The sequence below is a fragment of the Myxocyprinus asiaticus genome, chromosome 4 (genome assembly GCF_019703515.2).
Source record: "Myxocyprinus asiaticus isolate MX2 ecotype Aquarium Trade chromosome 4, UBuf_Myxa_2, whole genome shotgun sequence".
NCBI classification, from domain to species: Eukaryota; Metazoa; Chordata; class Actinopteri; order Cypriniformes; family Catostomidae; genus Myxocyprinus; species Myxocyprinus asiaticus.
In genome coordinates this window covers 21,768,117-21,784,572 of record NC_059347.1, presented here as the reverse complement: position 1 = coordinate 21,784,572, position 16,456 = coordinate 21,768,117, and the positions used below count along the sequence as shown (strand labels likewise).

General features: G+C 37.3%; 1 protein-coding gene across 1 annotated transcript in view; it reads left to right on the top strand.

The window, feature by feature from the left end:
- The window catches only part of LOC127439797 (SET-binding protein-like), a 140,426-nt gene that overhangs the window by 34,376 nt on the left and 89,594 nt on the right, over positions 1 to 16,456 (top strand). Inside the window, exon 2 of the mRNA XM_051696008.1 lies at positions 8,076 to 8,718. Within this exon, the coding sequence (XP_051551968.1) occupies positions 8,248 to 8,718 (471 nt within the window). The 5' untranslated portion in view covers positions 8,076 to 8,247. The remainder of the gene's footprint in view (positions 1 to 8,075; positions 8,719 to 16,456) is intronic.

The window sequence follows — 16,456 nt, the reverse complement described above, 5'->3', positions numbered from 1 at the left end:
GATTTATTGTTGAAGGCCTCCAAAATAGAAACAAGTTCTTTCAAGGTTTTGTGTTAAATTTGCATCGCAGCACGGTTCTGGCTTTTGTCAACTTTGTTTTGTCAGGCTTATCGACTACAAGTATCTGAAGTAGAGCCCGACCGATATGGGATTTTTGTGACCGATACCGATTTTAGAGAGGGAAAATTCATGGATTACCGATATGGTGGCCGATATATATTTAATTTTTGAGCTGGAATGAAAACAGACCTTTTCTATGTGGATTGTTCACCGATTTTGCACCAATATGACTATGCAAAGGTACTCAGAAGGATGCTTCCTTAAACAGATATTTTTATCAAAGAATATTTGACATTATTGTTATACATTGTCAACAAATTCTAGAAATGAACACTGAGAAAATAAAGAATAAATAAAAATACAATAAACGGCTTAATAAACATCAGTACTGTATGTTTAGTATGTCAATTGCTGACCATTAAAATAAAGAATAAATAAAAATAAAACACATAGTTAAATAAACATCAGTACTGTTTAGTATCAGTCAAATGCTGACCATTTAAATAAAGAATACAAATAAAATAAATAGCTAAATAAAAATCAGTACTGTATGTTTAGTATCAGTCAAATGCAGACCATTAAAATAAAGAATAAATAAAAATAAAATAAATAGCTAAATAAACATCAGTACTGTTTAGTATCAGTCAAATGCGGACCATTAAAATAAAGAATAAATAAAAATAAAACACATAGTTAAATAAACATCAGTACTGTTTAGTATCAGTCAAATGCTGACCATTTAAATAAAGAATACAAATAAAATAAATAGCTAAATAAAAATCAGTACTGTATGTTTAGTATCAGTCAAATGCTGACCATTTAAATAAAGAATAAAAATAAAATAAATAGCTAAATAGAAATCAGTACTGTATGTTTAGTATCAGTCAAATGCGGACCATTAAAATAAAGAATAAATAAAAATAAAAATAAATACCTAAATAAATATCAGTACTGTATGTTTAGTGTCAGTCAAATGCTGACCATTAAAATAAAGAATAAATAAAATAAAACAAATAGTTAAATAAATATCAGTATTACTGTTTAGTATCAGTCAAATGCTGACTATATTAATACTATAAGATAAACAGATAAGCAGCGGTGTTACACCGTATTCTGCTAAGTTCAGGGGAAACTTTCAACGGTGGAAAACCAGACTTTTAAATATTACATTTTGTAAATGCAATGACTGGAATTGTGTATCGAACTGTGAATCCTGAAGAAAACAGTTTAGTGAATACATGTTTACTCATTAGCTTCCACTCAGCTGACAACAATGAAAGTAGCTATGTGATTAGCTAGTTAGCTATAAGCTCGTTGTCACAGAGAGCAAAAGATGGACATTGTTTATTTTACTTTCCAGCATTGTGTCTCACCAACTAAGTAACAACATAGCATGAAATCAACACTCACCTGACACAATCCACCACCACACCGTTGTCTGCTGAGCTGCAAAAAGATGCTCTGATGTTTACCTTTCAATCTGCTACATTACTGACTGCACTGACAAACTATAGCTGGCTAACAGCAAACAGACATGAGTGACATGGTTGTCAGGGACAGGGTTAATGTTATATTAGTAATATCGAAAAGGGAAAATGATGGGGTCATTGTTTATTAACTTCCCAGTATGTATTTCACAAACTAGTTAGCAACATACTGAGAAGACACACAGCTCAACTCCGCCCTGTCTGCAGAGCCACCGTCAGCTCAGAGACAGCTCTGTAAACAGTGGAGATGGAGCACGCTCTGCTGGACAAACTACGTAATGACACCAAGCATTGTTTTCTGCATTATATGTTCTGAAAAAAAGTTTTCATATCGGTAAAATATACAGCGATACCGATATATCGGTCGGGTACTAATCTCAAATAACACATGTTATCAGTCTGTTTGTAACAATACCAAAATTTCAGTAGTCGATACCAATGGCAGTGAAATTTTTGATTCTTGACATCAATGTCAATACCACAGCAGAATATAAGTATTAGTACAAATACACTGAACAAAAATATAAACGCAACATGTAAAGTGTTGGTCCCATGTTTCATGAGCTGAAATAAAAGATCCCAGAAATTTCCATACGCATTGATTAGATTAGATTAGGGCCTAATGAATTTATTTCAATTGTCTGATTTCCTTGAATGAACTGTACCTCAGTAAAATCTTTGAAATTGTTGCATGTTGCGTTTATATTTTTGTTCAGTATATTAACAAATTAATTTAAAAACTGAAATACTGTCCAGTATGTCTAGAGACATTCTTAGTCTGAGCCAGAACTCCTAGATTATTTTTAGAACTAGTTGTGTAGTGGTCGACCGATATATATCGCCGAGGAAGATTAAAAACAGGACAATTTATTGGCTGATGACGATAATTAAAAAAGTCAGAATTATCGGCCAATAAATGTTCCTGTTTGGCCGATTTTTATTTATTATTTTTTCCATTGAGGGTGCCAAAAATCACCTGCTTGCATGTGAAGCGACTGAGACATGTAAATGACCAGTCATGGTTCATTTTGTTGTTACGTGCCATCGTGTTTGCAATAATAGACCGGTGTGCAATACAGTGTCATTTAAACGATCTGCATGTTAGAGCCGCGGCAGACACGGTTGAGCTCAAAATGTTAAAGTGCTCGACTGTTTCATTCTCCCTCTCTCTCCTCAACAGTTCTCTGTAACTTTTAACTGTCTTGTCTAATGATAAAAAGGCAAATAACAATAAAACTTCTATTATATAACATCTGCAAATATGCAGATATCTCGTTTAAACAGATGTAATTCACAAACCTCACGAAAGTCCAGTGTTTTCTTCCCATTGAGTGCTCATCTAATATCTTCTTCTGAAGTGTGTATTCTATCAGCCAGAGTCAAAGCTTCAGGATTAGGATCAAAAGTTCATTTCATTCACAAATCATGACGGTCTGACCTGTGACGATCCAAACAGGCGATCCAGGCCGTTTAAACTGTCAGGAGATTGCTGCTCGCTCTGGATCTGCACGAGCGCGTGAGTGCAACTTCAAGGCTGCGTCCGAAAACTGTAAAATGCTGCCTCCAGAAGTTGTATACGGAGGTAGGATGAAAATAAGGTGCTTTTCAAACTGTTCGGAGACCAGTTTCTTTAAGAGTTCCATTCATTCAAAACAGCTGTCAGTTAAGCCATTAACTGATTAGGCAGCAAGGTAGCAAGTCAGCTGCCTATGTTTTCGGATGCAGCCCAAGGTAAAAGTGCTTCACATTTGCTATAAGTAAATGTCTTATTGACTATGCACTGTATGTAAAATTGGTTTGATTTGGTGTTTTTTGAGAATGCGATTGCTAATGTGGACATGCCATCCATGGTTGCTGGACTACTGTGTGTACTGTTATTTCCTTCTTTCTTATATATTAACAATTTCTTTGTGCAAATAAATTACTAAAATTTGATGACTAAACAGAAATCTGAAGAAACTGCTATCTACCATTTATTTGTTTTAGTTTTGTGTGAACTTCAGTAAATATAGTGCTAAATAAGAGTTTATAATTTCTTTTTAGCAATTTTATGTTTGCTATTTACTATATTAAATTGTGTGATATATCGGCATTGTATCGGCTACCCTGCTCTCTGGATATCGGCATCAGCCATTAAAAAACCCATATCGGTTGACCACTATAGTTGTGTAATAAAATGATTATATCGTTTAATTGTTAGTCATGGTTTGGATTAAAAACTGCAATATTGAAACGCAGTAGCCCAGGTTTGTCATAACTGAATGAAAGAATAGTGCTAAATTCATTTGCCGTTTGATGATAAACAGCTTGGAGGTGTTATATTCTGCACTAATTGAGCTTTTCCAGGTCTGTGGCTGCTCAGGTTGTGGTCTGTTTGATGTCTGCAAAGTGTTTATCACTGAGCCAGAGGCCTCATTTGTTGACTCTCACACTGTGACTTGGATTACTCAACTGACCACTAAAGCAAATGAGCTGGTCAGCAATGTAATTATGGTGCCTGGAGCCAGTGATAGAACTGTTTCAGGTTGAAGGCTGCATGCTTACAGCTTTATCCTGATTAATTGGTGGGTTGACAAAGACACATTTGTCTTGTTCAGTGTTTTGCATTGCCTACTTAGCACAGAATTATGGTACTGAGGAAAAGCATTCTAGGCACTGGGTTTGATGTACTGAAGTAGAATATGCATAGCTGCTTCACAGAAGCTAAGAAACATGTGAAAACGTGTCCTAACCAGGCATGACAGGACAGGTAATTTTCCTGTCCATACTGAAAGCAGAAATGCTGGCAACTTAACAAAATCACAGGCAATCAGAAAATTTTATATTGTCAGAGATGTGGCCTGGCTGGTGCAAGTGCTTTGTCGTGTTGTATGGTGGCACTTTTGTGTGGGCGAGCCGAGTTTGAATCCAGCTTAGGTCATTCCCCCCACCCCCTCCTCATCTCCCTAGCATTTCCTGTCACCTCTTTGATGTCATGTCCCATTAAAGGCAAAAACACCATACAATATTTTTAAAAAGATATTTTGATATACTGTATAATAGGACAGGGTATTGATTAGGGCTGTGAAAAAAATCAGTGCATGATTTTATTTGTAGATAATACAATTTGCGATTTTTAATTGTGATTTTGGGAAATCTTTTTCCTTATTCAAACATTTTACTGTCAAAAATTTCAGGGTTCAAAGACGCATTTCAGGAGGAAAAACATTGTCTTCATAAATACTTGATAATAATGTCAGTTAGATCGTGTCATCTTTTTTGTTTTTCTTTACTCTTTATCCACCTTCCCAATTTCTGTTCTGTTCTCTCACTGAGTTGATCATATACCATTCACTATAAGAAAAGATCACAAACAAATAAGCTTTCAGACATAGTGGGGTACATTCAGGCTGATCAGGTGCAGAACAAGCAATAGAACTGAACAAAACCTGTCCTGAAAAAAGTATGTGTAAGAGAATATTTTATTTTCATTTGTCATTCATTATTATAATCACATTTTATCTTTGTAAAAAATAAGAATTAATACTTGATATTAATTAATATTATATAGGGCTGTAAAAAAATGATTATTTTGATAATCGACTAATCTAACGATTATTAGAACGATTATTAGACTATTCGGATGATTATTACAATGATTAATCATTAGCTCTTAATCGACTATTCAGCTTCAAATGTTGTATTACTAATGTGCTTACTAACAATAAAGAGGATCATATCATATATTAAAAATACCTCTAAATGACATTCACTGAATTAAAGAAACAAAATACTTTTTATTAAGTTTAATTCAGTAAAAAAATTCACTGCAAAGAAAATTCCTATTGTTATCAAATGTTTTGTCTTGTTTTCCATTTAAAAATATCTAAAAATCCTTAAAACAAGATACATTTACTTGAGAAGCAACAAATAAGATATTTAGACTTGCTTTAAGAGAATGTGTCTTGAAAATAAATGTATTTTGTATAAGTGTGTTTTCATTTTTTTTTTATTTATTTATTTATTTTTTTTATCATTTACAAATTTAGACAGTAGTTGGGTTTTTCATTACAACCAGATAAAGAAACGATACTTAAATAAATAAATCAACAACAACAACAACAACAAAAAAAAAAACATCTCCATATACAAGTACAGTAATAGTCTATTTGTTTAAGCACTCTCACTTTCTATCAATTCCATAAAAGAAGTACCATCATAAGTGTGTTTATTCACTTGGTGATACTTCTGCGAGTGCAGTAAAGACAAAATATTCTTATATTCAAGAAATATTCTCTGAAATCATATCTTATATGTTATGTAATATGTTGCTTCTTAGGTAAATGTATGTTGTTTTAAGGAATTTTAAATATTTTAAAATATTTAATATTATATTCAACATTCTCAGATAACAATTTTTTCTTCTGCAGTATAGCTGCTTAAGTAAATGTATGTTGTTTTAAAGGAGTTTTAGATATTTATATTGGAAAACAAGCCAAAACAAAAACAAATCAAAAAAGTATTTTGTTGCAGTGTATAATGGGGTGAAGACTACCCTCTCTCACTTTTCTGTTCACTTCAGTCTATCTTTAACTCATAAAAAACAAACTCTCTCTTATTAATAAAGCTGCATATTGTCGATTTTCTTCATGATAAGATACACATATATTAGTCACGAGCCATAACATTTTCTTCTAGCTGCATCAAGCATGCGCGCGAGGGACAAGCGTCAAAGTGTGCATCAGCCGGTTGCAGTTTCAATCTCTCCCCCTTAGATCGGGTTACTTCACACGACTCATAGAAGCGGCACTGACTGCACAGGTAAATTCCAGTTTCGGAGTTTGTACTTATTTACATTGACCTGCTTCCTTATTATTTGAACTTTAATAAAGGATGCATTAAAGATATAACGCAGACTCGCCGAGGTGTTTCCTTTAAAGATGCTCTGACATGCAAGTTTTGCTTAAGCTGAACGGCAGCTCCGGCTCCACTTTATTTAACAATGAGAGTGCTTCTGTATTTACTTATTTTGTATTTTTGAATAATTTCCTTATACTTTGCGATCTACGTCACCTGAAACTGTTTGGAAAGTCTGGACTGTGAGCTATGTTTTCTTCTTCTCCTCAGTCAGGCGCAATCTGCGGTTAGTGCTCCTCTTGCATGCCCTCATTAGAGTTTAATGTGGTCTCATGTTAAGTTAAATGAGATCAAATGACTATTCAACAACAAAACATTTTGTAGACAATTTTTTTATTGTCTACATTGTCGATAACGTCGACTAATCTTTCAGCCCTAATATTATGTCATGAAATGGTATATATAAAAATTATATGAGCTATCACTGTTTGAAATAATGTGTACAGTTTACAAGTAAAAACATTGAGTTTACATTAATTTGTATAAGAAATGCTAAAAAGTTACTGTCACTTTTAGTTTTAACATGCATTTCAGTGTTCTGGTTCAGTGAACATCAATGAGAATCTCTCGGTTTCTTTAGCGCATCGATGCTTGAGATTAAAATTCATATTTCTTTATACTTTTCTATCTGACTGTAAAGAACAGAAAGGATGTTAAGACACATTATTCCATGAAAGTGGAGTCACCTCATCTTCGATGGACACACACATTGCACGGAGGAAACAATCAGTTTAAATCTCAAGAACTTTTCATCAAAACAAGGTGATTTTCCAGGTATTCCAGTACTTAAATTTCTAAAAGCTAAATTCAAGCACTTTAAGCACTTCAAGGTCCTTGTGTGAACCCTGTAAACAGTGTAGGAAAAAGTGCAGTAGTGGTAAAATCAAGCGATAGAGAGATTATGATGTTTCACGGGTCATTTCATTTAAGATCACATGGACAGAAAACAATGTTGCAAATTTTGAAATATCGAGTTATGCCATGATATGGTTCGACCTTTTCTTTTTTGGTTCGAGATACATCGAAATTCAATATATCGTGCCATCCCTACTAGACAGTGGCAGGTCTGTTAGACTGCATTTCAGGGTCAGAAAGTAAAGGGGGGTGCAAAAAAGTTTCAAAAATGCCACTGAAATTCTAAATTTGGGTGCAAAAAAATACACTTTTTTTTTTTATTGTAACATCTGATATTTTGAGACATAGTTGTGCATATTATCACAAAAAATACAAAATCTGCTTATACATATATTATGAATGCATGTTAAGTCAAGTATGTCAAGTATTTCACATGAAAGAAAGACACAATTTTATATGGTTACAAAACAAATGCCTTTATAAAGGAACAAAATGCCCCAGATAATGAAATCCACGAGCCAAACATTGCCTTTTATAGAAAAGTACATTTCTGACTTTACACTTGACCAAGTGACCAACAAAATGTCTTGTTGCTTGTTGTGACTATTTAACACATGCAAGAGGTAGTGAGTGTGATGAGGGTGGTTTGGGATTTTAATACAGACTTTTCTTAACTTGTTCTATGGGATACAGTTTGCCCAGAGTATGTCTTATCATGATGGCATGTGTTGTGGTTTTACAAAACTAATAATTTTTTTCTTTAAACTCTATTTTCAGTTTCACCTGGGAAAAATTCCACCTTAGCAAGATTTGTAAGATTCCGGGAGCAGTAAGGATTCATAAGCCATCACATCCCTCTCTGATTAAACTCGATCACCAAGTCTGGTGTCCAACTGTCCTTTTGGGTCCCTTTGCTGCCTTATTCTTGAGCCAAGCTTCAAGATTGGCAATGGAGCAAAGAGACCTTACTCGGACAGCCCGGCCCAAAGGGAATGAGGAGTTCTTCTCCACTGTTACCACCATCAACAGAGCAGACCTTAGTGAGGTGGGTCTTCTGGCCAGCCCGATGAAGAGCCTCCCTCTGCCTGGGGAGCAGCAGGACCATGAAGAAGATGAAGATCTCGGTCTGGGGAAGGACGTGGATGCCATTTCCAATGCAGACAGTGAGAGATGGGGTCAGGGAGATGGGCTGGAAGAGCAGGAGTTCTCCATTAAGGAGGCCAATTTCTCAGGAGGCAGCCTGAAGCTGAAGATTCAAACGACCAAGCGGGCCAAGAAGCCTCCCAAAAACCTGGAGAACTACATCTGTCCTCCTGAGATCCGTATCACCATCAAGCAGCCTGGGGAGCAGAAGACTACCAAACATGGCAAGAACAGCAAGGGAGCAAAAGAGGAGAACTTAGGACCCCCCAGAAAGAGGGTTAGTGTCACTCTCATGATGTTGAGAAATGTGGTAATTTTGTTGCGTTGATGTCATGTCAGTCACGTGGTATGGCTGCTTTAGTCACAAGTGTAGACCTTAGTAAGAGTTGAAGGTTTATTAAATCTGATGTGAACAAAAATGAGGTTGTGAAGGATAGTTTGTTAAAGCAGTGGTTCTCAACTGGTTTTGCTTTGGGACCCAGATTTTACATTGGATATCAAGTGGCGACCCACTATAGTAAAAAACATAACCTGTATTTAATCTGTCTTGGGTATAAATGCATGTATGAAGTGTATTTTTTTGTTTTTGTTTTTAATGTCAACAACAAAAGATACAGGAAGCTTTCTCTCCCCCCATTTATAAGTTGATGAGCATATTTATTTATATGAGCCAATTATATTTATTATCCAGTTTATTTCCAAATTTCAAACATCGTTCAAACAAAACATTTATTACACAGGAGTAAAACTTTGCTCATAATTTGTCCACAAGTCTTAGAGGTCCAGACTTAAAGCCCTTTATGTAGGCCTACTTGCCCTTATATTTATTTTGCAATGACATATAAGCACAGGTAAGTCAGGAAAGGTAGCTAGTCTTTTGAATACTACTACTACTAATAGTAATAATAATAACAACAAAAATAACATAGTGTTTATGAAAAATAGTATAGATTCTACCTAATAATAGATTATTTAATATAAAACGGAAAAAATTTGGTCAAAATATCACAGTTACTGCTGTAAAATCATGAAACAGTTTAGTAAGGGTGATGATGTGTAATAATAATTATAATAAACTTTAATTTGGTGCATAGCACAGTGTTGCTCTGTTCCGCTTCACTGCTGTTTGTAATGTCGGGGCTGTTTGTTTGAGAGGTTTGATTTCCTCCATAACGATTAAAACTAGAAAATTCTTGCTAGAATTGAAATGGGCGTTGATGTGCACGTGAGCGCCAGAGATACAGTAGAGCAGTGCAGATCATTGACGTGAGTTGCTCCATTACACTCGCGGGAAAAACAAGCTTTAATCGCACCACGAAAATACCACGTTGCAGATGAGAAGACTTTAGCGTGTATAAAGCACTGAACTCGAGATTATCATTAAATTAGCCTTGGCAGTCCTAAATTTTACTTGGGCACCACTGAAAATTTTTCAGTGGGAGAACCATGGCATTGTTCTTTCCCTGCTGTCCGCGACACACCCCGAATAGACCTGCGACTCACTTTTGCCGTGACCCACCAGTTGAGAAACACTGTATTAATGTATAATCCATTTAATATGCTGTACTGTTATGTACCAGAGTGTTGATTGTTCAGCTGACGAAATATTGAGAATATGTCTTTCCACCATGGCCAGGTGTAATGAAGGCATTCCTCGTTTTTTCACATGTACTGTGGTAGTACCATAGTATTCTTTGAACTACCATGGAATACCTTGTAAATACCAACCATTGTACATAAATATGGTAATTTTTAGTAAGTAGTACCATGGTATTTATTAAAGTACCATGGTATTACCATCTGATACCATAACTGTACCATGGAACTGCTGCAGTACTTTTCTTGTAAGGGGGGCTATAGATGTTTCTGCTGATATTAGTCAGTGTGTGATCATATGAGACATTAGAATGACATTTGGTAAACACTTTCTGCACACCACAGTCTGCAGTGAATGAAGATATGTTGCATTTTCTTGCTTGAAAGAATGAAGGATTGTGGGAGAGAATGGGAGAAGCTGGTGATACCACAGTCAGAGTCTGTAATTTGGCCATAATTATGGGTGAAAATCTGTGCTTACTGAATCTAAGAGGAACTGCCAGCATCAGCATCTTTCAGTAAACGCACCACAGACTCAAAATTAATCATGTTTTTGAGGAATCTCTGGCATTGAAATGTTCTCCTATATTTACATTTTTACAGTAATCTCTTAGGGTATGAATTATTTGTAATGGAGAACTGACTCCTGCTGTTTCGTGTGATGTACATTTAAAATCTTGTCCACTACTGCCAGCTGCATTTTACTTCATCCCAACAATTGATGGTTTGATTATCAGCCTTAAATATTGTATGTGGGTGCATGTTATCTGATTTCCCCATGGATTTCTCTTAGCTTGGAGTGAAATGAGATTGTTGCCATGTAGCCAAAGAGTCTTGAAATGATTATTTTTTTATTTTTAAACTGTGAAATTTTGCCTTCAATAACATAATGAAAATTTCATCTGGAACTTATTGTTCCAAAGTGCTTTTATTTTATTTTTTTCCAGAATTTTTGGAAGAATCATTTGACAGCTCTTGCCATTCAGTGATGGCTCATTGTCATATGGCTGCATACATTTAGTGTCAGCAGGACTACTTTTTACTTTTGATATTTTTATGGTGCTCTTTGTCATTTTATAATTTCCCCATTTCCTATAAAAAAAATCCCAAACCCCAAGCCTTCTGCTTGACACCTCCTCGAAAGCTGCCACCCTCCCCATCTCTGCACACCACTCCGGAAATGAGGGCACTCCATCCGACTTCCATCCCCTTAAAATAATCTGCCTGCCAATCATAATACTGGTCAGAACCCAATTTTTTATGTGTTTATCTCCCAAATTTATGACCGCCCCATCGCCCAAAATACAGAGTCTGGGGCAAAATGAAATTTGAGTGCTCGAAACGTCACATATAAAACTCTGAACCTTCAACCAAAATTCTTGGATTTTAACACACCCCCAAAAAACATGGATTGTGTCTCCTTCTGATTGGCATTGCCAGCAGGTGGGTGTGTCTTTAAGACCAAGCCTATACAATCTAGAGAGGGTCCAATAGAATCTATGTAAAATCTTGAATTGCATAAGGCGCACCCTTGCATCTCTAGATGCAGACTTGACTTTTTTTAGAATCCTAGCCCACACTCCCTCCTCCAATCCCAAGTTTAAATCTTTCTCCCATAATCTCTTGATAGAAGTTAAAGCTCTGACCCCCAGACTCTGAATTAGCAGGGAGTAATACACTGATGCCTCATGACCTTTTCCAAAAGCAGTAATCACCGCTCCCAGAGTATCTGCCGCTTTAGGGGGGTGTATGCTACTCCCAAAAATAGTACAGAGCAGGTGGCACAACTGTAAAAACCTATAGAACTGAGATCTTGGAATCCCAAAATGTTGAACCAAATTTTCAAAAGATCTTAACACTCCACTCTCATATAGGTCACCGAGTGTAGTGACCCCCCCTCACAATCCACTCTGACCAGCAGAAAGGGGACTTATTAATACATAATTAAGGGTTCAGCCATATGCTTGAGGCAATATTTAAATAAATGTCCGAATTAAACAATCTGGACACTTTTGTCCATACCAAGTGCAAATGCGAGTTAACGGGGTGTAACTTAACTTCTCTGATTAGTTTGATAGAAAGGCTTTGCAATGGCGAAATGGCAAGAACTTCCTGTTCAATATTAAAACCAGGGAGGGGCTCTCTCAGGTGGAAGCGACCAATGAGCCAAACGTCTGAGACCGAATGCATAATATAAAACAAAATCTTGGGTAGGCCTAGCCCACCTTTGTCAATCGCCCTATGTAACTTATTAAAATGTAAACTAGGATGCTTACCATTCCAAATGAAAGACTTCACTATGCTGTCAAATTGCTTGAAATAAGAGAAGGGGACATCTACAAGGAGAGACTGCAGTAAGTAATTGAATTTTGGAATACAATTCATTTTAATAACATTAACCTTCCCAATCATAGATAAATGTAATGAAGCCCACCTGCCCACATCGCTCGAAAACCTTTTATTAAGGGATCAAAATTAACTCTTAACTATATCAGACAAATTTGCTGGGAATAAAATGCCCAAATACTTAATGCCCTGTTTGGGCCACTGGAAGGCGCCCGGCTGGAAAGCCATTACTGGGCAGTATGCTGCCAGAGCCAAAGCTTTGGATTTAGACCAATTGACTCTGTATCCTGAGAATTTAGAAAAGGAATTACTAAATCTGTGGAGGCAAGGCATAGATCTAATGGGGTCGGAGACAAAGAATAAAATATCATCTGCGTAAAGCAAAAGCTTTTGCGCCATACCTCCCGCCACCACCCCTGGAAAATCATCTTCCCTTCTTATCGCGGCTGCTAATGGTTCCAGGGCAAGACAGAACAATAATGGGGAAAGTGGGCAACCCTGCCGGGTGCCCCTGTCCAGAGTAAAATAATCTGAAATTAATCCATTTGTTTGTACCGCCGCTACTGGGTGTCTATAAAGTAACTTAATCCATCCAATAAAAGTATTCCCGAACCCGTATATTTCCAAAATCTTAAAAAGATAATCCCATTCTACCATATCAAATGCCTTTTTGGCGTCAAGTGAGATGGCAGCGACCGGAGTCTGATCATTCGCCACTGACTACATGATATTGATGATATGCCTAATGTTAACAGAAGAGTTGTGGCCCCGAATTATCCCCACCTGATCTATATGTATAAGAGATATCATAACTTTACTTAATTGGTTAGCCAGAATTTTTGACAATATTTTTACCTCTAGCTGGATCAGGGAAATTGGATGGTAACTCTTACACTCACTTGGATCTTTGTCCTTTTTAAGAATCAGACTGATCCAGGCTTGTGTCATGGTTTGTGGAAGCTTTCTATTTAATGATTCCGTATAAACTTCTAACAAAAGTGGAACCATTCCGTAGCATAAGATCTAAAAAGATTCAGCGGCAAAGCCATCTGGCCCCGGAGACTTGCCTGTAGGCAAGGCCTTAATTACCTCGCCAAGCTCCTCCATGGTTATCTCAGAATCGAGAGAATTTTTGTGCTCAGTCGTCAGTTTAGGGAGTTCTAATGGTTCCGCAAAGTTTCTGATATCTTCATCAGTAGACGAAGACGTGGAACTATAAAGATCAAGATAGAATTCTTTAAAGGCATTATTAATATCAATGGTCGAGGTAAAAATTTCACCAGCAGCAGATTTCACTGAGGGAATGGTAGAAAAAGACTCTATCTACTATATATGTCTAGCCAAAAGCTTCCCTGCTTTGTCCCCCAAAGTATGACTGTCTTGCCCTGAATAGCCAAAACTCCACCTTCCGGGACAAAATTTTTATATCTGTATTTCAATTGGGTCAATTCTCTGAGGCCATCAGACAACATTCGGCGCTTCAGCTCTGCCTTGGCACTTTTAATATTCCCTTCCAACTCCACGAGTTCTCGTGCCTTGGATTTTTTGATGAATGAGGCATACTGTATGATCCAACATGCCCACCCCATATCTTCCCAAAATTTTTCAGCTTCCTACGGGGAAAGATGCATTTCTTGAAGAAACACTATATCGTAGTTCTTACGTTTAAAAAAAGAAATAACCTTCCATCTTTTTATGGGGTGCCCCAACCCCACTCATACTGACATTTTGACATTAGAAAAAATAGATTGTGTCTAAAACAAAATTATAAAGACCACATTCCAACATTAGTGCAACAATCAAACCCCGAACTTCCCCCAGAACCAAACAAACAGAAAAAAGAAAAATGCGCACCTTAACCCTGCGCATGACAGCACCAGTCCATGTATGCCTATGAGAGCCCCCGCGACAAATTTGCTGTCGGATTGCTCAAGTCCAGTGTTTCTATGCAAACTTTGGGAGACAGAATTACATAACAGAAGAAAATCTATAAAACAAACTCCAGCCAATAGGCGGGATAAACACAAAAAACTTGTAGATTCATCCACATAACTGTCCCGAAGGTGTGTTCCTCCACAAAACAAGCTTCAGCTGCTAGCGGAACCAGCACATTAAAAAAAAAAAAAAAAAAGCCTTTCAGTTTCCTCAGGCAGTCAAACGAATGTTCAGTGAGGTGGCCCATTCGACTGTTACATTAGTGCAACAAATGACCAAATCACTCCAGTTTCCTGCAAGAAATACTCCACAAAACAAACTCCAACCGATAGGATGCATAAGCACAAAGAACATGCAGATTTATCCACAACACTGTCCTGAAGGAGTGTTACTACACAAAACAAACTCCAGCCGCTAGGCAGAACCAGCACAAAAAATTAAAAAAGGCACTCAGTTTCCTCAGACGGTCAAGTGAATGTTCAGTGAGTCAATCCGACTCGGCTGCAACGTGAGTATCACGCAATGACTTACACCATTGACTTTATGAAGGACAATGCTTGTTGGGGACATGTAAATACTTTGCGGCCATCCTTAGCATCTATTCTCAATTTTGCCTGGAACATCAGTGCAAAAGCGACCTTCCATTGATGTAAGAGTTTCTTGCATACCATGAATCAATCACATTTCTCTCTTGTCGAATTCGCAAAGTCTGGGAACAAGAAAATGTTGTGGTTCTTCCAAGAAAGCCTTCCTTTAATCCTCGCCTCACGTAACACAAGATCTTTATCGGATGATCTCAGAAATTTGGCCAGAATTGATCAGGGCCTGTCTCCCTCAGCAGATTGCTGAGCTGGAACTCTATGAGCTTGCTCGATTTCCAGCTTATGGCTTATGTCGAGCAGACTCTGAAAGAGCCCATCCAGAAATTCCACCATATTCTGATCCTCTGCTCACTCAGGAATTCCAACAATTCGGCCATTATTCCTCTGGTTACGATTCTCCATATCTTCCAATTTTTCCCAAACATGCTCCATGTCCGTCTTGGTCACTAGCGGATTAGCAGCTAATTCCCTCTCCGATGACTCCAGATAATAAATCCGTTTCTCAACATCTGTCACTCTTGTAACCATCTTAGTGAATTTCATCTCCATGGCAGCGATCGATAGATGCATTACAGCAATCTCCTCCAAGTCAGCATACATTCATCAATTGTCACCAATTTTCCTTCACCTCACCGGCCAAATCGACTCCCGGGCTTGCAGCCTACTGTTTGGTGGCTTCAGCTTGAGCACGTAAGTGTCTATTAATGTCTCCAGAGCCCGAGGATTTTGAATTCTTTGACATATTGTCTTCCTAGAACAGTTAAGAATCCGGGTGTATTGAGTCTCACTGGTTTTTGACACAAAGTATTAAAACTAGCAGAGTGTGCAGAGCTTGCTGTTCACGCGTACGAACCTCGCATGGCGTCACGTGACTCTCTTGCTTAACAGTTCTTAAAAGAAAATCTACTGTTGTGTTCCATGACAAAAGGCCACTCCACACTAATATGTCTTCAGTTGAAAACGTTTTACAATGCTCTCATCCACACTTGAATGGCTTTTTTGAAAAAAAAAAAAAAAAAATGCTTTCTTGTACTGTGTACTGTACTTTGGAAAACAATGACATTAGGAAATGGAAAACAGAGTTTTCAACCATATTAGTGTATATGCGGCCTAAGACCACACAGGTTTTGAACAACATGAGGGCAAGTAAATAATGACAAACTTTTGGGGTTAACTATCCCTTTAAGAGCGACAGGGAGTGAGGTGGGAAGCCTGAAGTGCAGCTGTCTCTTTCTGGCAGTCTCCACATTGACCACAGACAGAGAGTCAAAAGGGGCAGAAGGAAGAACAGAAGAGGTGGCTTCATGCCAATGTCTAAATTGTAGCCATGTCTATTGAAAACAGCTCTGAAAAGCTTTGCCCCATCCCCCCAACACATACACACACACACACACACACACACACACACACACACACACACACACACACACACTACAGATGGAATCCCATTTACTTTGAGAAGGGACAGTGCCACAAACTCCTCATTTAAAGCCATCAAATCCCATTCTGTCCTCTCTGTTTGGAGCTTAGGCTCAA